Here is a 26,127-nt window from a genome sequence, read left to right as displayed (position 1 = left end):
TTTTTTTTTTTTTTTTTAAAACAGTGCTTCCAATTAGAAATCAACTCAAGCATTTTCCACTAAACCATTAATTTGAGATACCAACACTGTTGGCTTCATTGCCTCCAAATGATGATGATGATGTAACCTACTAAAATTCAGTGAAACTGTTTAATTAAAATATAGAGATTAAACTACAAGATACTATTTTTAAAAAAATCTTTCTTTGACTTTTAAACGATAGAAAACAAATGACCTTGACAAAATACTGTTATTGCAATTAATGTACATTTTAAATAATAGAAAACTAAATAAATATGTATATAAACATTATTTTCTTGTCATATATTATATTGCAAACATAAGTAATGTCTTATAAAACCAATTCTTTTGATCTACTCTCAAAATGACTGTGTGACTATACCCAAACTCATCACTTATTAGGAGAATTATAAACACAAGCTCACATAGTGAAGTTCATCTTTTTTATTTAAAGACAATGGTACAAATTAGGTCATGTACATTTTGCGAGGCAACAAAACAAAATAAATAAATAATGAAAAATAAATATGAAATAAAGAATACTCGGTTCATAACATCGCTTTGGTGAGTTTAGTGTAAAATGTGAAGAAATTATTACGAGACAAACAACATAAATGCTTGCAAAAAGTGTAGTGCCTGTTTTAGCACTGCCTTGTACCTAAAGCAACTCTAACAGTGCTGATGTTCATTAAAACACACACACACAAAAAAAAACCCAGCTTCTAACAGTGGACTCAACTCCTTGTGATCACATACCAGTCATGCAGCAATAAGAATGAAATATTTCAAAGACTAAGAGCGCCCACCAGTGTTGAAAATATATATGAAATCAGCATCATGATATTAGCAATGTGTACTTCGTAGTTCTTTCCAATGAAAAAAAGATTCTTTGTATTAGTTGTTGTAATTATTTCTGATTATTTAGTGTTTAATTATTGTCTCACTTACTGTGACATTTAAAAAAAAAACATATCGGCAATGTGTTTAAGCGCTTGTTAAATTAATAAATACAATATGAGAAGAATGTAAAACAGTGTCATCAAAAGCTGAATATTTCATTTGATCAACTGTAATTAAATTACTGTAAATTTAAAAAAAATAAAATAAAATAAAAATAAAGTTCTAAATCCTTCTGCTATTTCAGACAAAAGGGCCTGCCTTTAAAATCTCTGTACTGTACTGTTTTGGTATTAATAACATATTAATATTCTTTATCACAACAGAAGGTCAATAGGTCAAGGTATCATTATGTTTCAGTAGGAAACATTTAGACAGTGATATTTTTTCAGTTATAATTTTTTACAACAGATTTGAAATGAAATTGAAGCCTTTAAAGCTTTTATTTTTTTGAGTAATTACAGCGATTTTCATTTACAGTCCCCTGTCTTCAGAGGCACCACATAATTGTAAAAATTGTTGTAATCATAATTAAAATAAAAATCATCATTTTAGATTTTGGCCTTTCTATTCTTGAAGCCGATAAAGTCTACCCTTGTGAAGTCTTCCACTTACAGACTAGCCAGTCAATGACAGTGACACACGTGCGCTGATCTACCGCCAATGTCTTCTGTGGCTCACCAGTATCTTTATTTTCATATATCCATCATACTGTTGATTTCGCAAATCCTAATGTTGCTGTTATCTCTACAATAGAGTTGTTTTTGCAGCCTATCCAACATTTATCTCTGTTGATTCCAAGTTCACATGCATAGTTCAAAATCCAAATGCTGCATTTGAAATCAACTTAGGAGCTTTTAACTGTTTAACTGATGCAAAAAATAATGAAAGAATAGTTTACACCTGTCCATGAAAAAGGTCAATTGAGCAAATTACCTTTAGTCCCCCGGAAAAAACAAAAAAGGGGGCAAAAGCTTAAGAAGCTGTAATTCCTAAACCCTAAAAACACCCTCAAAAAAATTCAGGGAGTCAGCGAATTAATCCCACAATGGTCACAAAACTTTAAACACCTTGAATAATGCAAATCATGTCAGTGCTTAATATATATTCATATATGTCCTCTGATGCAAATGTAAAACATTTGGAATATTCATCAAATTAACAGTTAGCATGATGTGTGATCACAGCACAGGTAGGATCCAACATGTACCAACATCCTACCTGTGCTTCAGCACAGGTAGGATGTTGGTACAAACCTCTTTATCCAACTCTTGCATGAACAGCAGAACTCTGTATATTTCCATAGGAAATATAGTGAACTAAACAGCATCAGATCAGCCTCTGCACAGACAAATCCAACCCCTACAGAATGAGCTTTGTGCTTCTGGTGCGTGACACTACTCTAAATGATGGTCTGCAGAAAGTGAGACTGATGAGGGACAGAAAGTACAGATCGCGAAGCTCACACTGTTCTTAAAAAGAGAGAGAGACAGAAGAAGACAATATGTAAGACTTTTATTTACTTTCTAACATCTGATTACTATACTACCAAAGTGAATTGAAATTAATCGCATCAAGACATACATTATGGTTGTAAATAAAACTGTACCTCCTTCAACCACTTTTCCTCTAACAGCCACTTGCTAATTAAAGTTTTCCGAATTGTCCATTTGCTCCTGTGCAGCAGGTTCCACCAGTCGGCTGTATGAGTAGACCAGCATCATCTGCAATGGACAAAAAACGTTTGTTAAAGAAACGTTTATTCTCATGTTGAAGTGGAAGGTGACTGAGAGAAAGATTGTCTGTTAGTTGGTGTTGTGGCGTGGGTGTGGTCTCTGGCCGGGTGCAGAGGAGGGGTGACGCAGTGAGCTCCCGGGGCGGCGCAGGGGTGGGGTGAACAGGTGTGTTGGGATGTGAGTGTGATTATGTCTCTTTATATGTTGTCAGTGACAGGCAGAGGGGGAGTGTCTGTGTCCCAGTGAAAACAAAAACCACAGTGTAATCACATTCGAAAATAAAGTAGTGCTGTCATTACGTCCGTGTCCTGTCTATGCTTAACGGGTCCAACGCTACACGTGTCATTATCATTTAGCAGTTGCTAAGCTGAGTTCAATATTTAGTTCAATTCAATTTTTTTTATACAGCGCCAAATCACAACAGTCGCCTCAAGGCGCTTTACATTGTAAGTTAAAGACCCTACAATAATACATACAGAGAAAAACCCAACAATCATATGACCCCCTATGAGCAAGCACTTTGGCGACAGTGGGAAGGAAAAACTCCCTTTTAACAGGAAGAAACCTCCAGCAGAACCAGGCTCAGGGAGGTGCTGAGACCGGTTGGGATAAGAGAAGGAAGACAGGATAGAAGACATGCTGTGGAGGAGAGCCAGAGATTAATCACAAGTATGATTTAATGCACAGAGGTTGATTAACACATAGTGAGTGAGAAAGGTGACAGAAGAAGAAATACTCAATGCATCATGGGAATCCCCCAGCAGCATATTGCAGCATAACTAAGGGAGGGTTCAGGGTCACCTGATCCAGCCCTAACTATATTCTTTATCAAAAAGGAAAGTTTGAAGCCTAATCTTAAAAGTAGAGATAGTGTCTGTGTCCTGAATTGGACACAGACACGTCTGGAGTTTTACAGACGTGATTTGAAGCGGGAATGTTTCATTCGGGTTCATTTGGTAGTATCTGTAAAAGTTTAAATATTTTTAAGAACTGAACATTTGATGCTGTGATAACTGAGAAACTACATCGGATGTGTCAGGGAGGTAGAGCTCCACGTTTTTTGTTGGTTTTTTTTACAGAGAAAATAATGAAAGAAAGGTCTGTGAAGAACTGATGGAGTAAATTTGGTTGTTTTTGCCTTGTTTTGTCTTGTTTGCTTCTAAACATTTGGGTTTCATAACAAGTGAGCCTGTACTTCATTAAAAGGATATTGTTGTGCTTGCTTGTTAGCTAATCCAGTTGCTGCTGGCTAGACATGTCAACATGCATCTCCTTTTCTTAACATAAAACCTATTTTTAGGTTTTTATTTGTTCTAAACAGATACTCACTGATGAGAAACATCACTTTTGACATAAAACAGAAATGCACATTTGCACACTTTGTGAGTCCCAATTTTAGAAACTGGTTTATTTTATACACATTAGTGCAAGAACAAAGGTTTGCGTAAAAAGGGAATGTGGTGATTAATCATTATGTTCTCAAGTAGGTAGCAATATTCATTCCTAACAAATGAAAAGTAGAGAGAAGTATTTAGGCAAAATAAAGCAATACAAAAGCACAAATGCGTATTATGTATTATTTTTATTTGTAATATTTTATGTAGGAAAAGAAGAGAAGTACATAACCTAAATCTACCCAAATGTACTATTTACACTGTATAAAGAAAATTTCAAAAGCAAAAATACTGCAAATGAGTTTTCATTTTATGTTTTTCAGGTTATGCCCTCGATATAAATATGATTCCTCTCAGCCAACAAAGGTCCGTTTACACTTAACCTCTGACAGGATGCCTTATGGTTTTGTCATTGTAATTGTTGCTTACCGTTAGCAGGACCAGCAGTACAGTCATCATCCCCATCATGACATACATGTTCTCGGTAAGGCCTCCAGCCCATAGTGGGCCCAGAATGGTGGCTAGACCCCCCACTGAACGACGTATTCCCTGACTGAAACCTGTAAAATGCCCCACACAGCACAAAACACATCAAAGGGCTTACTTCTATGGTTATTATAAGGCCTTAAAATGTGCAGTCAGTTTCACTGATATACTAATTTTTTCCCTCGAAACGACCCCAGAACCCTGTCATGCCTTTGCTTGTCCAGTAGATGGTGCAGTTTCTCACCTTGTGTTTTCTCAGCTGTAATTTTGGAAAACAGAGAAACCTGCGCAACAGACACAAACGGCAAACCCAAAATCTGCAGAAATACCCCAATGATGAACTCTGTCAGCTGCCATGCAAAGCCACCTAGAGAAAACACAAAACGCCAAAGGAAGGAAAAAGGTGAATAATATATATGACACATTTCGAAGATGGATTTCAGGAAAGCTTTTTTAAGGATTAAATATTACATATGTGTAAAAAGAAAGCATTACTTTGACTGTGTCTCAGTGAGAGATCAAGGACCTAGTTCTATATGTGAAAATGCTCCGTCCAGATGAACAGCATTCATGAGAGTTAGATGCTAAAGCAAAAAAACAATCAAAAAAAATTATAATTTCAAGTTGAGTCTAACCTAGCGGCTTAGCCAAGAAGATGAGGCACCAGATACAGGAGATGTTGCACATGCACAGACCAATGGCGAGGATCACCCGTTCCGTCACATGGCGGCTCAGCCAGCGCACAAACAGGAAGCCGGCAATCACCACTACACCACCAAGAAAGTACATCACGCTGTTCTCCAGCTCCCCAAAGCTGAAATATTTCTGCGTCAGAGGGGTCACCATGGTCTGAGGACACAGCCCGTTAAATCCTTTAGTCTCATTATGTTTGTTGGCAAGATAAAACTTAGTTTGTATGCTCTCACAGGGTTTAAAATGATTTAAAAAAAAAATCAAGAAATGATATACTGAAAACAGATCATTTAATTTGTATGAGAGTTTCAATCTGCACCTCCAGGGCTGTCTGATTGAAAAAGGTGACAAACTGGGCAGCCAGCAGCACAATCACCTCTTCTCTCAGGAACTCTGATACAAAGAAACCGAAACATGTAGACAAAACATGAAAACACTGGAAAGAGACATTGGTCAACAGCAAAGTCAGAAAGAAAGGGGACAAAAATCTATTTCATAACCAGGAAGTTCAGAAACAACAACAACAAACAAACTGTGCTACTTCACTTGTAAGAGATATATTTTGCACATTCCAAGGCTCATAAAACTAAGACGCTTTGTAGCAAGAAGGCAATCCAATCTGTTTAAGAAGAGGATAGAAGAAGAGATGAACAAACAGGCAAGGCACCCAGCAATAATCATGTGAATCACTGACCTCGAGATATGCTGAAATTCTTAAAGACACCTGAAGACTCTGCTGGTGAAACAGGAGAATGAGGTGAAGGATTCGGATTCAGCGTAGTGTTCCTGGGTGGACTGGAAGCCACGACAGAGCCGTAGGACCCCATCAGCTCCTGAGACACTATTAGGGGCTTTCCCTCTTCATCGCTCTCTTCTACGTCTTCCACAAGGCTTTTCTCATTCTCTTCCTCTTGGTTCTTTCGCATCATACTATCCCTGGCTTTCCTTTTCTCAACGGGTGGTAGGTCCACAGTCAGGAAAACAACCACGAATTGAAGGAGAATCCACAGCAGACACATAAACAGCTGCAAGGGATGGATGAACAAGATCACTGCTCTCCACAGATGGCCGCAAAGAAATGCATAAAAAATGTAAAACACCTTATTATAATGCATACTGACATGTTATAAATCTTACCCCGGGTGCAGTGTATTTATTGATTACAAAAGGACCCAGGTGGAAATCACACAACCTCAGAAAGATGTTAAATGCTGGACCTGTGTTAAACAAAGGATACTACATGAACATTATCCACCTAAAACCATTAAGATTTATAATAACTAAACAATCTTTAATATTTGTCGCAAGAAAGCAAACAAGCACTGACCAATCACAAGTCCAGCCTGCCGACATGCCATGAAAGCAGCAAATACAGTGGCACGGTCCTCTGGGGCCGTGCTTCTGGTTAAGAAGCCAAAGATAGACGAGCTAACGCCTGCACCGATGCCTGGGAAACAAACAAACCAACTAAAAACCAAAAACATCAACTTTGGCTTCTCTTTTCCAGGTAATACTGTTTTTTGTAAAGTGGGAAAAAAGATAAGATATCATGTTTCACCAACAATGGAACAATGACCCAAAACACAGCTCCAAATAAGAACTGTGAACATGAACTATTTAGACAAGAAGGAAACAGTTAGCATTCTTGAAATTTCTCCAGATTACTCCAACAAAGTGACAGCAGTTATGCAACTATTATGTCCAACCTCGACAAAGTCTTAACAATGTCTCATATCCAGTTCATAACACACTCAGTTGCTGCAAACTCAGCAGTATATTTCACCAAACATACCTTAAGACTCAATTTAAAGTAGCTTGTAAACCGATCGCAGGTTGAACTTTGAAACACTATTAGTGACCTACAAGTTAAGGATTTATGAGTGTCAATGGAAACTATCACAAAGGCAGGGACTATATTTTGCAGTAAATAATGTATCCCAGTATTTTCTAATCACTGAAGTACTTTCAGTCTGAAACTTTTATAATCAAGTTTTTTAAACTGTTCTAAACTAACATGCTTTTCAGTATGACTAACATATTTGTAGTCATTAAATCCACAAAATGATTCTCAGTTCTACGTTTACTTATTATAGACTCACCTGCTACCAGTCTGCTTGACAGCAGAAGCCACTTTGAGTATCCCATCAAGTACATAAAATTACCTGTAAAAAAAGATAAAAAGTAAATATGGAATCGACTTAAACAATTGTCATAAGATTTGAATAAAAAAAATATGTTTGGTTTCTTGTACAAAAGAAGTACCCAGTATAACTGGGGTTCAAACGTGAATCCTATTTGAAGGATTGCTGAGTGTTAGAAAATATGCAAGACCTGTGGACTCACCAACTATCTCAAAGATGTTGGCAAACAATATGATCTTCTTTGTTGATCGGGTTCTGTCGGACCAGTGGCCAAACAGTGGTCCAGACAGTAGGCCACTCAGACTGAATGCTGACAGGACCAATCCCAGAAAGTAAGGTGCTGCATCCAGAGTCTGCAAGAAACGCCATATTGTGGGCAAAATTACAGCTGTGGATAGAGAAGAGAGTTTGTTTTTTATTTTACTATTAAGAAATCATACATATTCGATTCATCACAGTCTGAAAACTAAAAGACAAAAGATGGATACAGCACGCTGTTATTGCTTACAGCTTTATTTATCACACAGGCAAAGGATAATGCTGACCAAATGTAATCCAAAATTCAATTACTGGGTCAGATGGCACACAATAAAGCACGCTCTCTGAGAATTCCAGAGAAAATTACTACTCAAATTTTTGTCGTTCAGGGATATGGCCCTGACAGACAACTGTGTGTGGAAGTGACAAAACTAAAAGCTCCAAAACTGAATGTTTCTTTTTCATAAACTTTAGGAATTTATCATTTATTTGTATATTTATATATTGCTCATTAGGAAAGAGCAAAACCTCTGTATCTGTAGATAATTCAATAATCTCTCTTTTTCATTGACCTTGTCTATAAACAGCCTCTATAGAGCACCACAGTGGAGTCAAATAAACAAGATTTGATTGAAGTACAGACTTAATTTAGTTCAAGGTATTAAAAAAAACCCACTGAATTAACTTTTTAACAATTACAGCCAATTTATGTACCTAATGTACCATTTTTAGATGCAAAAAGGTAAATAGAAACTGATTGACTGATAAGCAGTTTCACGGCCAGGTGAGGCCTGTACCCTCGTTACATCAGGACAAACTAAGCTGATAAAATAAAAATCTGGTTCATTCTTTAAAAGAATGAATGAATTGATTAGCTCAAAAAACACCAAAAAGGTCTGAAAGACCACAGAAGGGGAGGTAGGTCGGTGTTTGTTAAAGTCTACAATCAAGAGACACTTTCTGATTGTTAATACAAATACAAATGTACAACAAACCAGTGGTTATGTTCAAAAACAAGAAGGTCAGATTAGACTTTACCAGAAAACATTTAAAGGGGCCTACACATTTCTGAAAAAAATGTCTTCTAACTTGTAATAGAATCATGGGAAGAAAAAAGATGGAGAAGGAGAGAAAGAGCTCAAGGTCCAAAGCATATGACATTATCTGTAAATCATGGTGGAGGCAATATTATAGCATGTGGAACTAGGTCAGTCGTGCTTACTGATGATGTGACTGCTGATAGAAGTAGCAGTAGCACATTCAGCAAAATGTCGCAAAACTGATTGGACAGCGGCTGACAGTGCAAATGGATAGTGAAACAAAGCATACTGCAATACCAAACCAAGAGCTTCTGAAGGGAAAGAAATGCCATATTCCTCAGTGGCCAAGTCAGTCATCTGATCTCACCCCAACAGAGCATGGTTGTACAAAACTGGAGGTAGAAAGATCCACAACAAGGCCTGTCAGAGCATCTTGAGGAAGGAAACACAGCGTTTTGTGATGTGTATGGTTTCTACACTCCAGGAAGCATTTTCATTCAAATATATGTATGATTACGTGATGTTAAAAATAATGTTTCTCTTCTCAATTAATCATTAGCCTTTGAAAACAGATGACTAAACATGGCTGTAATTCTTAAAAGGTTAATGAATTATTTTGGTAAAACCCTTGAATTAAAGTATGCACTTCAGTCACATCATGAATGTTTGATTTAAAATCCACTACAGTGGAGCAGAGACCAAAAACGTATTGACCTAATTGTGTAAAGCGATTTGCTTGATGCACAATGCTTTATAGCTGATACCTGGTTGGCTGGTCGGTTTTCCAGGCTCTTCACAACTACTCATCCGGTTAGTTAGCGGCATTCTTTGCTCACATTGGTGTAGTTGCTTTAATTATTTGTCCCAAATTTGAGAATTATTTACTCTACATGGCAGTTATTTCACATCAGCTATGTGTTAATTCACCCTTTTTGCAAGAGTTTAGTTAAGTTCATTGACTTTGATTTGTGGTTGCCACATTGCTCCTAACCTGTTCTTATGTATACACGTCTTAAAGGCGGACATTTTTAAACACATTTGGATTATGCAATGGTTTCACAAGGCACACCTGCATTCATGTCTGTTGTCAGTTGTTCTTTTGACTGTATTTTTAAAGTGACTGTTACCGAGTTGTGATAATGGCTTAAGCAATGTTTGCATAAAGACAGTGATGTCCAACCAGTTAAATTCAGTTTGATTTTTCTTTATATAGCACGAAATTTAAAAAACAAAACAGTCAACTCAATACACTTTATATTGCAGTAATAATATATAATGGAAAACCCTTAAAATCAGGTGACCCTGTATGAGCAAGCATAAAAACTTCCTTTTAACAAGAAGATTTCTCCAGAAGCATCAGCCTTAGGGAGGGGTGGCAAGGTGCCGAGACCAGTTGGGGGTGAGGGGAAGAAGACGTGCAGTTGAATATACAGTGTCAAACTGTAGTGTAGATGACCCTATTTTACATTACTCACTCTTAAATAAACACAGGTGGGTTGTACTGGAAATCTGCACTCTTAGATCTAAAACATTAATTCAACTACAAGTAAAACCACTCATGTTAAAAGATGAACCAACTGTGTTTTAAGTACTGTTCAGTTTCCTGTGATCAAGCAAACCTAGCTAGTGTTTCCCTTGAAAATTTGAAGTCCAAGTGTAAAATAACTGCTTAAGATTTTAGGTTAACTTAACCTTGTAACTCTTTGGGAGTTGCCCAATATTGTTGCAAAGTAAAACAAAAATCTTTTCTACCTGAGATTTTCCTTTAATCACTAATTTCCTTGTTTGTTTTCACTGTCACGTGGGGTGCTATCAAGCGCTCCAATCATGCTGGACTGAGTCACTTATATACATTTGGGTCACAGGTCCTCCCACGCTTAGCCTGGTTGTACTCAATGGTTCTGTGCTATGGTCTTATCAGGTGAAACACAGTTATTATTTCCACAGGAACAGTTTTCTTACACATTTTGCTAAGTCCTGTGCTTTGTTGGAGATTGTTCAAGTAGTTCAATTTTTAGGAACTAACTCATCAATGGAGGCTGACACACGTTGATATTACTCACAGATCAGCCTGGGGTTCTCTCATTACTGCGCACACAAGGGAACATAAATGTACGGTGATGCAATGATATCGCAATATTTTTACACCACATAAAGATTTACACTGGTATTATCGCCTTACCTTTGAGTTTGCCCAATTCTACCTCAATCTTGCATCTGTGGATGCTGAATTTCCTATTTTCTGATTTACACTCGTCACCAGCAAATAGTGAAAACAATTTGCTGTTACAGAATCATAAAATTGAAACAAACCTTAAATTTGTACTTAATTTCACTTCATTTAAAGCTCACAATTGTATTGATTGAAGCCTGGATTTATAATCTATTCTTTTACAGTTTTCTGTGTGTGTCTTTATAACCGGTTAAGCTTATGGTACTTATAATGCAGTGTGTAACACAGAACAGATTTTTTTGTTTGTTAAATGCCAATGCGGTAAATAAACACAATGTAACATATTATTATTATTATAATCATCTCCACCTCTTATAATAATTAGATTTTTATATATTCTATGCAATACATATACATCTTATATATTGGGATACTTATAAACATTTATGTTATCACAAATGCGCTTTAAATGCACTGTAGAGATGACCTTCATTGAAAATGATTATGTGAAATGAATTATTTCCGATGTTTTTTCTTTTTAATGTTTATTATATTTGCATATTGTTAAATAGACTATAGTAAACATGATATGAAGGGGATATGAATATATATAAAATAAAGAAATGACCTATTTTTAAAAATCTTTTTTACTCTTTATACTCATGCGTCATTGCACCGGTGTTGTGCCACAGCGTTATAATTAAAACAGTCAATTTTGTCCACTTAAAATATCTTTATAGAACAGTTTTGTTGTACTTGTTACAATTTCTTTGTCATTGTCATCTACCCATGTTTACCCCAATAACAAGTCTTACCATATTCCACCCCGCTGAGAAGAAAAATAAGTCCAATGATGATATATGTCAGCTTCTTTTCCCGTCTGCTATCCATTACGCCTCACTGCTGAATTCTTCTCTCTGTAAGACTTTAAACATACATGTCCCTTCTCGTCTCCCTACCAAACACAGCCGACATAATCCCGAGAGCAGTGCTTCCAATTACAGAGAACAGCTGCAGAATGCTTCAAGAGCACACTGTTCCCACTACCTGAACAGCGTTTGCAAGGCTAATATCACTTATCACTACGCGTTATCTCATATCGTATGGAAAACTCGTGTTTTCGTCGTGAAAACACGAGTCCAGTCCATGCATATATAAAATGTCTGTAATTAAACCAGCCGGGTAAATGCTCCGCAATGATTGATGCTAGCCGTAGCTTACTAAACACTCGCCCTCAAACTGCCAAAAGCGAGGCAGAGGGGAAACAACCAATCACAGCAGCGCGCAGTTTAAAGCCATCCTACACAACTTCCGGTTGCCCGCACATTGACAGTCGCAACCGCTGAAACTTCAACTGCTTTCATAGATTGAATAATATACGCACACATTGGAGTATAAGGGTTTTTTTTCTTCTTCTTTCTGTTGCAAGACCATTTAACAAGATACACGATGGTAGTGCTGTGCGATACTGCAAATTTTGGTATCGATCTGATACAAAGAACTGCACTTCTTGTTTATACGTGCTTTATTAGACAAGCGTCACTATTGCAAAAAAATAAAACCTTTTGAACCCCTTGGACTGAATCTGGATATTCGCTAATGAGTGTGGATTCAATCATGCTGATTAATGCAGTTTAGGAGTAGGAGAGAGCATAGGCAGGGTGAAGTGGGTGGAGATGAGTGTCAGGGGTGATTTGTGACAGGAGGTTAGCAGCAAGGGTGAAAAAGAAGGTTTATAAGACGAGAGTGAGACCTGCTATGATGTATAATTTGGACAGTAAGACTAAACTAAAAACCCTAAACCTGGAGCTGGAAATGCTAAAATTTTCATAGAAAGTGGACAAGCTAGAAAATGAGTGTATCAGAGGGAGAGCTCACGTCAAGTGTTTTGGAGATAAAGTTGGAGAGACAAGGGATGATGATGAGGAATAGTGGATTTGTTGGACAAAGGATGTTGAAAATGGAGATACCAAGCAGGAGGAAAAGCGGAAGACCTCAGAGAAGTTACATCGTTCCTTTATTGCATCACTAAACTCTAGTCTGAGTCAGACAAAAATGTTCCCCATCTTGTGACTTCCATTAGAAGAAAAACCCGCTTTCCATACAAAAAGCTGCCTGTGTACACTTGATTAAATTTTCTGTCTCTCGTGTGTTCACATTTTAGTTTGTTGGCATGTAGAACATTTCCCATCACACTGTGAAGTCCCACACATGAGGTAGGATTACCTCATGTTTGTTGCTAAATCTTCCTTTTAGGGAGAGATTTAATCTTTGGGCATTAATCATGTGTGTTGCTGCTTTTACACATGCTTAAGGTTTTGCTTGTGGTTGTGGATCCCTTGTTGCCTCATGTGCAGAGTCAGAATGACATCAGCTAACATGCATTGTTGCGGTTGTGAGTAGGCTGAGGATAAATGGCCCATTTGGGGTCTGCAGGAGGAATAAATGGAGCCAAAAACTGCAAACAGATTTATTGGAACTGTAATTACAAACCTGAAAGTTCACCGTTCTGAACTACTTTATTCAATTAGCACTGTTTCTTTATAGAACCATCTTCCATCCTAATTATAGCAGCACACATGATGCCTGTGTAATAATGTTAGACTCACCCTTCTTGCAGAGTACAAGGATAATTAAATGTTTGTTTGAGAGCAGTTGCTAAGATATAAGGAAGAATAAACATGCCAATGTGTATAAAAGAAGTCTTTATTTACAGTTTGTCTGCAGGTGGAGTCGGTAGCAGTTCTTATGTGCCACAGTGTTTAGTCTTTAGTCCATCCTGATGGAGGAATGAGAATCATCAAAATAAAAAAGTTTCCGACAGCCTCCTTGTAGATGCTCCATATAAATTTAAGGTTGACTGGTGAACCATGGGTGGGTGACCACAGGTTTGTTTTAGAAGGCCAGCTTCTTCATGAGCAGGTAGACCCTAGAGTCCACTTCAAAGCCGTGAAGATTGTTGGCATCTCCCTGTAGCCTCATGAGGAGGCCTCCATAAGACACATAAGCAGAGCTGAAACAAGAAAAACACACAAGAAATTGGAATAGCACAAACCAACGGCAGAGTCTGGAAAAGTTATCACACAGGCAGATTCAAATGTGATCTCATTTCCATAAATAGTTTCACAGAAAGGTCATCTTCTCTGTTAGAAACACAGTTTTGTTCCAGCGGATTATTAATTTCAGTAAATATATGACATATAGTCATTTTGAGAAAACTAAGCACTTCACTTACAGACGTGTGGCAGCTTCTGTTGAAGTTTCATCGCCCTCAATCTTGTAAACTTTCCCATACATCACATAATCAAACTGGTCTGCTCTGGAAATTTAAACAAAGTGGAATGAGTGTGAAAGTCATTTTGTAAATTAAAAGCGTAAGAAGTATTAACAATGTTATTATTGTTAAATATGCCAATAAAACAGCAATTTTCTTTTTGCTAAAGTTCCACAAATTACAACTTTAAATTGGAAGCAGCTGTCTTACCTAGACGGTCTGTCATCCTGAGGATTGTACTCTCCATCGTCTGGTGTTCCATCTTCATATAACGTGCTGGCAATTACCAGTCTAAACTTGTCACCTTAATGAAAGAGATATATTACAACAAACTAGCTTTATCATATTGTGCATTTGGACACTTTGGGTTACAGATACAATTCTGACACATGGTTCTTCAAGGCTTTTTACTCATAGAGCTGGGTTCCTTTGGGTTGAGTAAATGTTATTATACAGCTATTACACGACTTACCTGCACGTGAACAAGTCAAATATTGAGGGAGTCAGGGGATACATTAACGAGCAATCATATTTTTTTATGTATTACAGTATAATCTTTACTTTTGAAGAGTGCCAGTTTATTCTGATAAAATATTCTAAATAGCTGACATAGTCATTTGCTATAATTATGCTGTATATAGGACCGGTTTACACCATTGTATTTGATACATATTAACTAACAAATGACTTCCAATTTAAAACAAAACAAAACAAAAACACAAAGACACACAGGGACAAAAAAAAAGAATGTTTTTTCTTACCAAGATCAACAGGATAGATCTGAATGTTCACATCCAAGATGAGGTCCATCTTGAACGATTCACTTTCACAATGCAGACGAGATACTGCAGATTAACAGTTGAAGAGTTTCTATTAGATAATTTATTGTTTGTTTGTTTTTTTAATTAAATGGTGTTAACGAAGATCAACAATAACTAAAATAATGCCTCTTGTTGATAATCAAAGTTAGACTGGTTCATGATTGGCCAGAAGTTGTGTGTTTGGATACTTGAAAGGTTTAATACTTAATATCAGATCCCTTTCACTAAGAAGAACTGCACTTGGGTTATAAATTAAACTTTATCTATATCGAGATCAAATTAGAGATCAAACATGCAATTATCTGTTGGTTGGTGTTATAATTTCACTTTTTTAATGATAATATTTCACACACCTCTGTCAAACTTCTTGCCATCTGGATCGATATCTTTTACATCAAAAATATCCTCAAAAAGAATTCCAGCCATCTCTCTCCGAGTCTGTCAGTCTGTAAAAATAAGGGAAAATAAAGACAAAAACACAAAATGAAGCCACTTTTATTAGACTGAAACCATTACTGAAACTTAAAACACACCCTGCCAGTACAAGAAACACACTTCACTGAAATTCACAGAAACTTGTGTTTGCTTGTCTTATTGTTCCCCCCGTCTATTCTGTGCACAACTGCAGCTGAAAAATCTTAACCACTAATCATACATTAATGAAACAACTGTGTATCACAACGTAAAAAAAAAACTTCAAACCTTAATAATTCGTGCTTTTGTTTTTGACCATTTAACAGTAATCTAACACCCGTTGTTGCCGAATCAGTTAGCGAAAGTATTAAGGTCTTGGCAAAGCTTTTTCAACTTTAGCATCTCTCATTCATGCTAATTGCTAGCCTTAGCATATTGGCCAAACGATTCCAAAAACGTACCTCAAGTTTTGATATTATACTGTAAGTTCAATGGCGTCGCGCTCACTTGGGTTTTCACTCTGCGACGGGGAGTATTTAATTTTGCGCTAGATGTCTTAGTTAGTCAAAATTTCATTCATTATTATCCCAAACAGACTGTACCGCGCAGGAACAATGTGCTCAACCTTTGACATAGAAAGTGCTTCCGGTTTGAAATACGGAAAGAAAGAATATAAATGTAAATATATAACGAAATTAGATAAAGACAGATAGACGAATTTTTTCAGCCACAGACAAAAAAAAACGTATAATAAAAAAAAAATACCTGCCTATCTGCTCTTTCTCTACGTTAATATTCGAAACAAATATATAGGTTTTCCAGCTAGTTTAAAAAATAAATGGTCTCATGAGATACCTTATTGTTGTTATAAAGTTAAAAAGAGCAAAAGAAAATCACAATAATCTGCAAAGAATACGTAAGAACCAAATAGCATCCTTTCGGCAATGTTTACGACATTTGCCTCTACTTTCCAGTCTATTCGGTTGCTAGGTGTTTTTTAGCGTCCTGTCTGTGTACTGTTGCTAGCTAATGGCTATCTAACTAATATAAGTTGCAACTGAAGACCACAAATCCTCACAAAAATGGACGGTTCTACGCGTGAGCGCCTCGGAAGTGTCAATGAAATGTATTCACCAAGTACCTGATATACGAACGAGGTAATGATGTTAATGCGCTCTCTTTATGTCGCATAACGTTAATTGATGAGTTAGCTTATTAGCTAGCTTGTGACATCTTGACGCTGTCTCTGATGTCTTACTGTGATGAAAATAATTCACTTTTAAGGCAAATGTGCTTGAATTTTAGATTATAAAGTAAAATCGCCATCAGTTGTATCTTTGTTGATGTTTTTCTCTTTCTGTGTGTGTGTGTGTGTGTGTGTGTGTTAGTTGCTCAAACCATTGTGCTGTCCAATTCAAACAGACCGCAAAATACTAACTCGGAGCGAAAACGTTATTGAATGAAAGTGGGACTCTTTGCTGCCGGATATTTTAAAGCTTTTCGGTACTCACATGAGTTCCAAGGAGGCAGCCAATATGGGGGACATCTCGGCAAATGAAACCGATCTTCTTGGGATGATTAAGGAGGTAGCACGTTTCTTCTGTAAACTGCCATATGCAAATCGCAGTGAGCATTAATAGAAATGAAGTAATCGCAATGCACAACTTTCATATATAGCGTTTCTACAATAAATTATGCATAGATGATTGAAAGCATACTTACATTCTGCTCTGATTGAGGTGGTATGTCACGTGTGTTTATTTGTATTTTTTTGTTCGTTTCTTTGTAGTACCTCAAATTTGAAGAATTTGAAGAAACTCTTCACAGTTTTGAGAAGGAGTGCAAAAGCAAAGGCAGACTCCTCTCAAAGCCTCGAGGGAATACTCTCAAAGACTCAAAGACACGTGTAATTCAGGTACATTTTGATTTTTCATGGAGGAGTGATGGTAAAAAGTGCAAAAGACTATTTGATTAGAAAATGCTAATTAACATGTAAATATTGCAACCTCAAAGCAAAGTTCAAATTGATGTATTTGTCTGTATTAATTGTAAAGATCTGTAATAGTCATGTACATTGAGACTCAATTATTACTGTGTGATAAACCACAAAAAATGTGACTTTTGTAGAAAGACCTTCTCAGCTCATTTGATGATGGAGACCACAGGGTGTTCTTTGAACTGTGGACAGAGAATATTCCACACAGAGTTAAAGACACTGATGCTGAGGCCCAGGGACTGGAGTTCTACCTTTACATCCACTTTACAATCTACCCACTGAGGAGGCACCCTGTAGGACATGTATGTATTTACATGTGTATTTACAAGTGTATGTGTCTGTTAATACTTATTTCATTATGTGCTATTTTTCATATGTCCACTAAGCTGCGCCAGAGTCTTATTTTCGCCCTTCTGTGGCAACAATTTTGTGAGTCAATTGGAGTTTGAGTTCATTTATTTATACAGATTTGTAAAAAACCTTATGCTTCTTTTAGCAAAACATGCAATCATAATTGAAGATGTATTGCGTCTTCTTAAGTGACCCCTTAAGCCAGGGGTGTCCAAACTTTTTTCACTGAGGGCCACATACATAAAAATATAGGAGGGGCTGGGCCACTTACTAGAAATTAGGTATATAACCTTAACTTTACTGTATTAAAGTTAGAAAAATCACTTAAAAGTGGTCAAATGTGTTATATTGTTGAATATAATTAAAGACAAAACTGCCTTCATCACAGCTTTCCATAAATTGATGTTTATTGATTTATTCAGAAAAAGCTTTGGTAGCTCATTCTCAGAACAGCAGCCTCAGATTTCTTCTTAGACAGAAGATTTACAGTCCAGAGAAAAAACAATAAAGGGGAAAATGGGACGGGTACATTTCAAGTTTATTATTTAAGTTATTAGGCTTAGCGAAACATCTATTAACGTCCGTTTGAAACGATGGACGATGGACTGGACTTAATAACAGGAGTCCATATAATTTTAGTAAATTATTCTGGTGAGTATCAGCTGCGCTGGGTATGTAAATCGGGCCATCCAGCTGCAGTGCTGATCGTACGCCACTCCTGGCAAAAATCCAGACAAATGTCACTTGATCAAGGAGCAAATCTGCATCAGATGAGATCAGCTGACTACGTCTGCGTGCGCTGTGCATATAAAGAAAGTGGTGCGCAAAAGCAGGGTAGTGACATAATTGATGCGCATTATTGATATTTGAAGCATGTGTACCTACACATGCATGCTTATTAACACACGGGTACTGTGGAATATATTTTTACTCACATAAAGCGCTCGTGCTCTCGTCCACTCCCCGCAAAAAAATTAGCAGCTGTGCGGTGTCTGTGGCATCGGTGTAAAAATCAAAAGCACAGCTTTATCAGACAGTTGCAGTTTAATGTTGGCTGACGAGTCTTCAATTTGTCGCACAACTGTATTTCTGGACATGCTGACGTTGTTGAAGTTCTGCACTTTTTCCGGATAGGCCTACATTATTTCGGTGACTTTAACGAGGCCGTGTTTTATGAGGTCTCCATCTGAAAAAGGCTTGCCATGTCTTGGGCGACCTCATAGCTGGCTATTGGAGCCTTTTCCTGGACAATTTGAGCACGCAAAAAAATACTGTTGCTGTCCCTGCAGCATAGCTACCATTTGCTTTAATTTCTGCTCTCGCTCAGCACCAGTGTAAGATGCATAGGCCTGATGTTTGGTTTCATAATGACGTCGTACATTATACTCTTTCATAACTGCCACAGTTTCAGTGCAGATCAAACAGACATACTTCCCCTTGAATTCTTTGAAGAAATATTCACTCTCCCACCGTGTCTGAAATTTTCTGCACTCACTTTCTACCTTTTGCTTCTTTGGTTCTGCCATGTTTAGTAACTTGGGGATAAGTTTTTCTGTGATTTGCCTTTTTGGTGGAGCAACTGCCTTGATCAACAGCAGCTCCCCCTGGTGTTAAAACTAAGAAGTGCAATACACTCAAGAAGTGCGGGCCATATTCTATTCTATTTATAAAATTATTTGCGGGCCAATTAAAAATGGACCGAGTTTGGACACCCCAGCCTTAAGCTTACCTGATTTAGTTATTTATTTTTTTAAATTTTGTTCATGAATTGTTTTTGATGGACATCTCAAATCTACCTCAAGGACCGTGCTGAGTTTGAAGAGAGGGTTTCCTTCTTCAGGCAGTACCTGGAAACTCGAGGAGGAGCTCTGAGCCAGACCACAGAGTTTCTGCCTTACTACGCTTTGCCTTTTGTTCCCAACCCCACTGTCCACCCTTCTTTCAAAGAACTGTTCCAGGTATTACACTTATAGAATATTACCTTGCTTTTAACCATCTAGTACAGTTACTAAGTCACACTGTGAGAATGAACATCACCATACTTCATATTTAACTTCTGTTTCATGTTTTTAGGATTCCTGGATGCCAAAATTGAGAGATAAGCTGGAGCAGTTCCTGTCAGTGATACTTAAGCCATCTAACAGCCCAAGGCTGATGACTTTATATGTATCCTTCTACTGTGCCTCACTAATGAGCCGTTGCTGGGAAAACCATCAGAGTACAGATGTACAAATGGATTTGTCTGTCTTGTTTTGATTTCAGTGAGATGGCATTAGCGACAAATCTGAAACTAATAGAAAATTAACACAATTCATATTTTCATTCATTGCACAAACCCACGTGACAGGTAAACGGTTGTCAAGTAAAACGTAACTTTTGTCAATTAAATTCTCAATTCCAGCTTTTTACATTAACAGATTACTAGGTTAGGTAGTTTAACAGCCTTCAGTGAAACTTATAAAACTTAGCAAACAGTAAAAATCTAGCAATTTCGTTGAAGGCAAGGTATGATGTGTAGAAAATAAACCCACTGAGGAGCAAAAAAACTTGCCTTCTTTAGCTGGACTGCACATTTAAATGTAGAATACATATATGTTCTGTAGGTGAATAAGGAATTCTTTAACAACCAGTCTCTTGTAACATGTTTGATCATGTGACAACCTGAGAGACGTACCACGAAGAGAGATTGACGGGATAGTGAGTTATGTTGAATTAAAAGTCAGTTTCGATTAAAAAATATTCTGGAATTGCCAAAATTTTACTTACTTACTACTTACTGTAAAGTTCCAGTAATTCAACCTGTGAACTTTTTTGAGAGCACAGTCGGAAACACAAAACCCAGCCTAAAAGAGAAAGTTGATAACAACCGTCATGACAACCATTGTCCCCAACTGGGGTTTTAGATTTTATCAAGTTAGCTAATGCACAGAAAGAAACAAAGTTATCCTAACCTCCTCAGAGTAGAAGGGCAGGCAAAGGTAATGGAATTATTGGGATACTGGAAACCCACCACATAGACTTTGCTCAGTACATATTTGTGAAACTAAACTAGCCAACTTTCAAAGCTTTGTAAAATAAAAAGCTATGGGCTGAAAAAAAATGTTTCTAGTGTATACAAAATTAACACGGTTACCAAAAGTGGGAACATTTGAGCATCAGTGTTTTTTGGCTCAGCCAATTAATAACATTTACATGTGCTTACATGACATTTATAGGGTACTTAAGTGAAAGTAGGAACACAACCAATTGTCGTTGTTTGTTGTCTGCTACCTGGGGTGCATGCACATCTGGTATGTTGTAATGTAAAGTCTGTGCTGCTTTCAGGAAAACAGATGTCCGCGTGGACCACGCTCAGCATCTCATGATGAAATTTGCGTGACTTGGACTCAAACCGACAGAGAAAGCATAACTGAGGCTTCAGATATTAATTAGTTCCATCTGCAGTCCTTTTACTAATTATTTCATTTGTATGTAATTCCTGATGAAACCATTAACAAGGGAATAAATACAGGAGAAATGTTTGATTTGTCTCTAAGTATGTGATCTTTAACCAGCTTCATGCAGAAGGAGGGTGGAAGGAGTACTAAAGGTAATTACCCCATCACAGAGTCTACCTTTTCGTGCATTGCAGTTTGCAGTTCTTCACCCCAACAGCTGTTTCTTATTGCCAGTTATTCAGTTTTCTTTCTTTCAACTTTTCATAATCTCAAAGGGAACAAAGGCTCACGGCCACACCTGCTCATTAATCAGTAGTGGTCAACTAATACTACAGATAAAGAAGTCATATCAGCGTCACCCATTATACATCTGTTTGCCAAGGGTTTTTTGCTTGATTCATTTGTATAATGTGGAAAGTATTATTTACGTAATAACACTTACAGAACTCTCACTAATGGATAAAAAAACGTTATGTTAAATATTGATAAAGGTTAGTAGAAAAGTCAATGATGAGATTGGTGTTGGAGAGGTTGATTAAAAATGGCATTTCAGAATATTGTTTAATTTTTAAATGAATTTCTTGACATCTGAAAGGATAACAGGCATTTTCACCTAATGCATGTAAGCCAGTGTTGGTTTCTGCAGTCTCCGTCTTTTTCTGTTTGTTTGGGTGAATGCACAGAGGCCACGCAGCAGTTACAGCTCCAGCTGGCTGAATCAGATCGCCGCATCACCAGCTACGTACGGAAGTTCAACAAGATGCAAGCTGACTACCATAACCTGATTGGAATCACTGCTGAGTTGGTCGACTCATTGGAGGCCACAGTCAGCGGAAAGATGGTAGGGCAGGCTAATTGTGGGACAAACAAGCACACATTCTGTCAGACATGCAACAGATACGGAGTCCATAAGTGTGGCACAAGTTAGAAAAGAATGTGTGCACACAGGACAAAAAACCCCAAATTTGCATATTCAAAGTCCAGTGGTGTGCATGCGAGCGCCAACAAGAAATCTTTTGATGCGCAAAATGGATTGAAAATATATATGAAAAGATTTTAATATTTGGAAAACTAGAATACACTTGTAGTACCCTGCTCTTCTCACACAAACAGTATTTTAAAGCTCAGGGGAACGTGCCTTGTTTTTGCAGATCTCCCCAGAGTACCTGCAGAATGTGTGTGTTCGCCTGTTCAGCAGCCAGATGAGACAGAGTGTGATGCAGAGCACAGACTTCACCAGGCCAGGCACTGTGAGTTGCAGCACACAGTCTTAGCTCTATTCCTTCCCTCTTCTTCACGCCTCAGAATAGTAACAACAACACCTGGCCCCAACTTAATGTGATTTTATTGAAGCATAGAGTATGCATAGCAGACGGTGAGGAGATAAGAGCCACAATCGGGGAAAAGTGCACTTAAGGAGTGTTTACATTATGTACAAAAAGACATCTTTGTTCCTTTTATGTAAGCTGTCTAGTCATTCTGTTGTGTGCATCCTAGAATGAGTGCTTCCTGGATCCTGGAGTTGAATCAATACAGTCATTGTTGGAAAGTCAAGTGTACACAACACAAATTTCCAATAAGCAGTCACAGACATTTACGTAATCATCTGCCTTGGAAATGTAACTGTGTTTCTCCCATAAAGACGACATTTAAAGGTGTCGAGATGGGTCAGAGTTACATTAAATCTTAAATCCTTGCTGCTGTTATTAAGCCTCTTTTTCTGCCTCTTTTGTGCCACCGATAATCAAAAGGCTGTAGAAAAGCTCCCAACCGACCTAAAAAACTGTCCACAGCTTGACAATCATGCTTGCTGTTAGCGGCCTTCATTGTGGTTTTGACCTCTGGCTTGTGAAATCTTGTTTCTTTCTATTTGAACTGAACAACATTTTTTTCTGTGTTTTGTGTGTGTGGTTTTTTTTTTTTTTTTGCTTGTGTGATGCTTTTGTCCCCAAAGGGATATTACTCTATGAGTCCCTATGATGATGGCTATGTAAGTTTCATATATTTTCATCTTTACATTTTCTTATTGCTCAGGTCCCCAGTTCTCATCTAGCTTCTGCCTCGGTGTCTCCCTTTTCCCTCCTGTTGTTGTCTTTATGTCCTTCATGACCTCCTAACATATTTCTTCATCACACCCTCCTGACTATATGTGCATTCCCGCTAGATTGTCCCAGTTTAAACGTATGTTTGGCTTTATTTGCAGTAAGGACGATGACAGTCATTGTTCCTCAACTCTCATTTTAGCCTTTAGCTCTCAACTTATCTCTCAGTTTCATTTTTCTTCTCTTATGCTTATTGTTATTTTTTGTTTTGTTTTTTAGATTATAGCCATATAAAATGACAGAACAAGAATGGCCATCACAGGGTGCTTTGATTTAAAAGAATTACTCGCATGCTCGGGTTCTCAAACAGGACAGGTTATATTACAGCTATTTGAAAGGCAGCAACAAGAACACTTCATGTAGGATTCTTAACAACCTTAAAAACAGGCACCCAGGGTCAACATATCAAATTTGCTGTTTTTAGGTATAGTTAAACATTAAAAAATGAGCAGCCATAGCTAGTAAACTTTACTTTAAACCACTGTTACGTAGCAGTTTAAAGCTAAGCAGGTCAACATACCTGCTTAGCTTCATAAATTATTTTTGAGGATAGTATTTTTTCTCATTTAGGCTTGCTAGTTTAATGTAAGTGAGTGCAAGGCCATAATTTATCCTCAGTATCAGAGTCTTTGTCTTTGTACATTATCAATCTTTCTTTTATTGCTGTTTGGACCAAGGCATAAAGCCTTGTAGTTAGACAATAGCATCAACAGTCCATGATTTTGGTTGTAACCACAGTGTAAAAACAGATTGAAAAGATGAAAAAACATAAAAAGCATTTCACTTTTATTCAAAGAATATAAAAACTAATCAGGACTCAAAATTTAGATAAAACTTGGACATAAAGTCTTGCTGCAAGCAAGTCTCCCCATTCTGCAGCTATCTTGGTAAAGACTCCAGCCAGTTATTTGGGCAGGTTGAATGACTAAATGAAGGGGGAGAGAGTCATTTTTATTTTCAAGGATCAAAAAAGAACATCTAAAAACTGTGCTAATTCAGTTTAGGGTCGCAGCTTACATTGTTGGTTTAAATATACAGGGTGGGCCATTTATATGGATACACCATAATAACATGGGAATGGTTGGTGATATTAAAGTCCTGTTTGTGGCACATCAGTATATTTGAGGGGGCAAACTCCTCAAGATGGGTGGTGACCATGGTGGCCATTTAGAAGTCGGCCATCTTAGATCTTTTATTTTTCCAATAGGAAGAGGGTCATGTGACACATAAAACTTATTGGTAATGTCACAAGAAAAACAATGGTGTGCTTGGATTCAACGTAACTTTATTCTTTCATGAGTTATTTACAAGTTTCTGACCACTTATAAAATGTGTTCAATGTTCTGCCCATTGTGTTGGATTGTCAATGCAACCCTCTCCCACTCTTCACACACTGATAGCAACACCGCAGAAGAAATGTCAGCACAGGCATCCAGTATCCGTAGTTTCAGGTGCTGCACATCTCGTATCTTCACACCATAGACAATTGCCCCTCACATATACTAATGTGCCACAAACAGGACGTTAACATCACCAACCATTCCCATTTTATTACGGTGTATCCATATAAATGGCCCACCCTGTAGTTGACTTTCCTGCCACCACACAGTCGAAATTAGTCGTTTTAAAATTTAGCTTGTATGCGCTTCAATGCAAACACTAGATTTCAGGTTCAACATATAATTGGCTCTTTGGTGGGATTGACTGAACACCTCCATCTTTGTCTTTGCAGAAACCTGGATTTCTGTTCTGTCAGAAAGAAAGAAAGAAAGTGTACTTTATTGGTCCCCGTGGGGAAAATCCCTCTCTGCATTTAACCCATTCACTCAGTGAAGCAGTGGGCAGCCACTGGGCGCCCGGGGAGCAGTGTGTAGGGACGGTACCTTGCTCAGGGGTACCTCAGGGTAGTTGTTCAGGGGAATCGAACCCCCGACCTTCCGATCATGGGGCCACCACTCTACCTACTGAGCTATCCCTGCCCTGACAACAGTCAGCCGTCTGCTGTTGTCAGAAGTACCTTTGTTTAGCTTTATGGTTCTCTTCTTACTAAGCAGCATATTTGATTGTCGCTTTAAATATGACCTTCTGGTTGCTTGGTGCGCCAGTGTCAAATGTCCCAGAACAACATATTATCATGCGTACATGGGCACCAAATGTTTAGGGGGAAAGGAACTTGGGAAAGAAGCCAGGTATCACTGTTCTGTTCTTTTTCTTTGTTTGTTTTAGTGTGCCAGTCAAGGCGATACCTCTGTTTACACGGATCAGTGTTCTCCTCCTCCTCCTCCTTAGATTTGATTTCAGGGGTTTTCAAAATACCCTCAGAGTAAAAACTTTAATAGTCAGTTTCACCTTACTTTACGCACAACAACAACACCTCGGTGATCAAGTTTTTGTTTCTTCTCCTGGGTCAAAGTGGGGGTCTTTCACTTGTTAGATGTCAGTCGCTACACTCTGGAGCCATCTAAAAAAAACCACAGATGGACTAATGTGTGACAAATGCAGAAGTATTAGCCTACCCTTTCTGGTACTGTTTCTTGGCCTCTTACTGCATAGATAATATTGCCAAACACTGTAATACTGTATGTCCCAGTACTCAGCATGTACCACACGCATGATGATGTATGCATGTCTTAAAAACTACTAATGACATATTTACACATTAGCTAACTTGATTATCTTAGATTGGATGGACCAGATGGTAAGAGTAACATATGGTTAATGTTGCATGTGGTATGTTTTGCACACTTTAAAGTGATAAATAAAGTCAGATTGTAAAAAAATACCCTGCATTAAAGATCCTCCTTTTTTTCTTCTCATTATCTCTGTTTTTTTTCCTCTGCCTTCTCTTGTAGGCTTCCTCTATGCTACGAGCGTCCATTGCACCACAGTAAGT

The 26,127-nt window shown here is 37.7% G+C and overlaps 3 protein-coding genes across 13 annotated transcripts in view; 1 reads left to right on the top strand and 2 right to left on the bottom strand.

Moving 5' to 3' along the window:
• Positions 1 to 450: 450 nt before the first annotated feature.
• On the bottom strand, positions 451 to 12,069 carry mfsd8l1 (major facilitator superfamily domain containing 8-like 1). 4 transcript variants are annotated; one of them, XR_015124954.1, is made up of 13 exons: positions 11,655 to 12,069; positions 7,571 to 7,756; positions 7,327 to 7,389; positions 6,555 to 6,674; positions 6,365 to 6,444; positions 5,922 to 6,252; positions 5,547 to 5,620; positions 5,170 to 5,383; positions 4,779 to 4,901; positions 4,478 to 4,608; positions 2,528 to 2,642; positions 2,188 to 2,390; positions 451 to 2,139 (listed from the first exon to the last, which is right to left on the bottom strand). XR_015124954.1 is itself a non-coding variant. In XM_086263272.1 (12 exons), exons 1-11 carry the CDS (start codon positions 11,728 to 11,730, stop codon positions 2,562 to 2,564), a joined length of 1,479 nt encoding a protein of 492 aa, XP_086119398.1. In that variant the 5' UTR covers positions 11,731 to 12,069; the 3' UTR covers positions 451 to 2,390; positions 2,528 to 2,561. The 4 variants fall into 4 exon arrangements, 3 of the variants coding, with proteins under 3 accessions (XP_086119398.1, XP_086119399.1, XP_086119400.1); XM_086263272.1 differs by having other exon boundaries at positions 451 to 2,390; XM_086263273.1 differs by having other exon boundaries at positions 451 to 2,385.
• Positions 12,070 to 13,527: 1,458 nt separating this feature from the next.
• Positions 13,528 to 16,986, bottom strand: polr2h (RNA polymerase II, I and III subunit H). 3 transcript variants are annotated; one of them, XM_086263269.1, is made up of 6 exons: positions 16,860 to 16,986; positions 15,288 to 15,380; positions 14,875 to 14,958; positions 14,324 to 14,417; positions 14,075 to 14,158; positions 13,528 to 13,852 (listed from the first exon to the last, which is right to left on the bottom strand). In XM_086263269.1, exons 2-6 carry the CDS (start codon positions 15,358 to 15,360, stop codon positions 13,735 to 13,737), a joined length of 453 nt encoding a protein of 150 aa, XP_086119395.1. In that variant the 5' UTR covers positions 15,361 to 15,380; positions 16,860 to 16,986; the 3' UTR covers positions 13,528 to 13,734. The 3 variants fall into 3 exon arrangements, with proteins under 3 accessions (XP_086119395.1, XP_086119397.1, XP_086119394.1); XM_086263271.1 differs by lacking the exon at positions 16,860 to 16,986 and adding an exon at positions 16,204 to 16,309; XM_086263268.1 differs by lacking the exon at positions 16,860 to 16,986 and adding an exon at positions 15,810 to 16,075.
• The window catches only part of armc9 (armadillo repeat containing 9), a 26,199-nt gene continuing 16,384 nt past the window's right edge, over positions 16,313 to 26,127 (top strand). For 2 of the 6 annotated variants that reach the window (XM_086263265.1, XM_086263262.1), the window contains exons 1-11: positions 16,314 to 16,505; positions 16,737 to 16,934; positions 17,138 to 17,263; positions 17,476 to 17,646; positions 19,498 to 19,653; positions 19,769 to 19,861; positions 21,260 to 21,284; positions 21,816 to 21,973; positions 22,284 to 22,382; positions 23,087 to 23,122; positions 26,087 to 26,121. In XM_086263265.1, coding sequence (XP_086119391.1) covers positions 16,860 to 16,934; positions 17,138 to 17,263; positions 17,476 to 17,646; positions 19,498 to 19,653; positions 19,769 to 19,861; positions 21,260 to 21,284; positions 21,816 to 21,973; positions 22,284 to 22,382; positions 23,087 to 23,122; positions 26,087 to 26,121 — 974 coding nt within the window. In that variant the 5' untranslated portion in view covers positions 16,314 to 16,505; positions 16,737 to 16,859. Of the gene's footprint in view, positions 16,506 to 16,736; positions 16,935 to 17,137; positions 17,264 to 17,475; positions 17,647 to 19,497; positions 19,654 to 19,768; positions 19,862 to 21,259; positions 21,285 to 21,815; positions 21,974 to 22,283; positions 22,383 to 23,086; positions 23,123 to 26,086; positions 26,122 to 26,127 lie in introns of all 6 variants that reach the window. The other 4 variants (XM_086263263.1, XM_086263267.1, XM_086263266.1 and 1 more) reach the window with 4 other exon arrangements.

The sequence above is a fragment of the Aulonocara sp. 'chitande type north' Nkhata Bay genome, linkage group LG15 (assembly GCF_057382095.1).
Source record: "Aulonocara sp. 'chitande type north' Nkhata Bay isolate Kocher_YH1m ecotype deep benthic linkage group LG15, A_spYH_male_GT1.1, whole genome shotgun sequence".
In the NCBI taxonomy this organism is placed as follows: Eukaryota; Metazoa; Chordata; class Actinopteri; order Cichliformes; family Cichlidae; genus Aulonocara; species Aulonocara sp. 'chitande type north' Nkhata Bay.
This window is presented reverse-complemented; position numbering and strand designations above follow the sequence as displayed.

Coding starts and splice junctions, on each gene's coding strand:
- mfsd8l1 (XM_086263272.1), bottom strand. CDS start 11,730: ATGGATAGCAGACGGGAAAAGAAGCTGACATATATCATCATTGGACTT. Junction 6,445..6,554: donor GCAGGCTGGACTTGTGATTG/GTCAGTGCTTGT, acceptor TGTTTAACACAG/GTCCAGCATTTAACATCTTT. Junction 4,609..4,778: donor TACAGCTGAGAAAACACAAG/GTGAGAAACTGC, acceptor GGCATTTTACAG/GTTTCAGTCAGGGAATACGT.
- polr2h (XM_086263269.1), bottom strand. CDS start 15,360: ATGGCTGGAATTCTTTTTGAGGATATTTTTGATGTAAAAGATATCGAT. Junction 14,959..15,287: donor TGGCAAGAAGTTTGACAGAG/GTGTGTGAAATA, acceptor GTTAATCTGCAG/TATCTCGTCTGCATTGTGAA. Junction 14,418..14,874: donor GATCTATCCTGTTGATCTTG/GTAAGAAAAAAC, acceptor TCTTTCATTAAG/GTGACAAGTTTAGACTGGTA.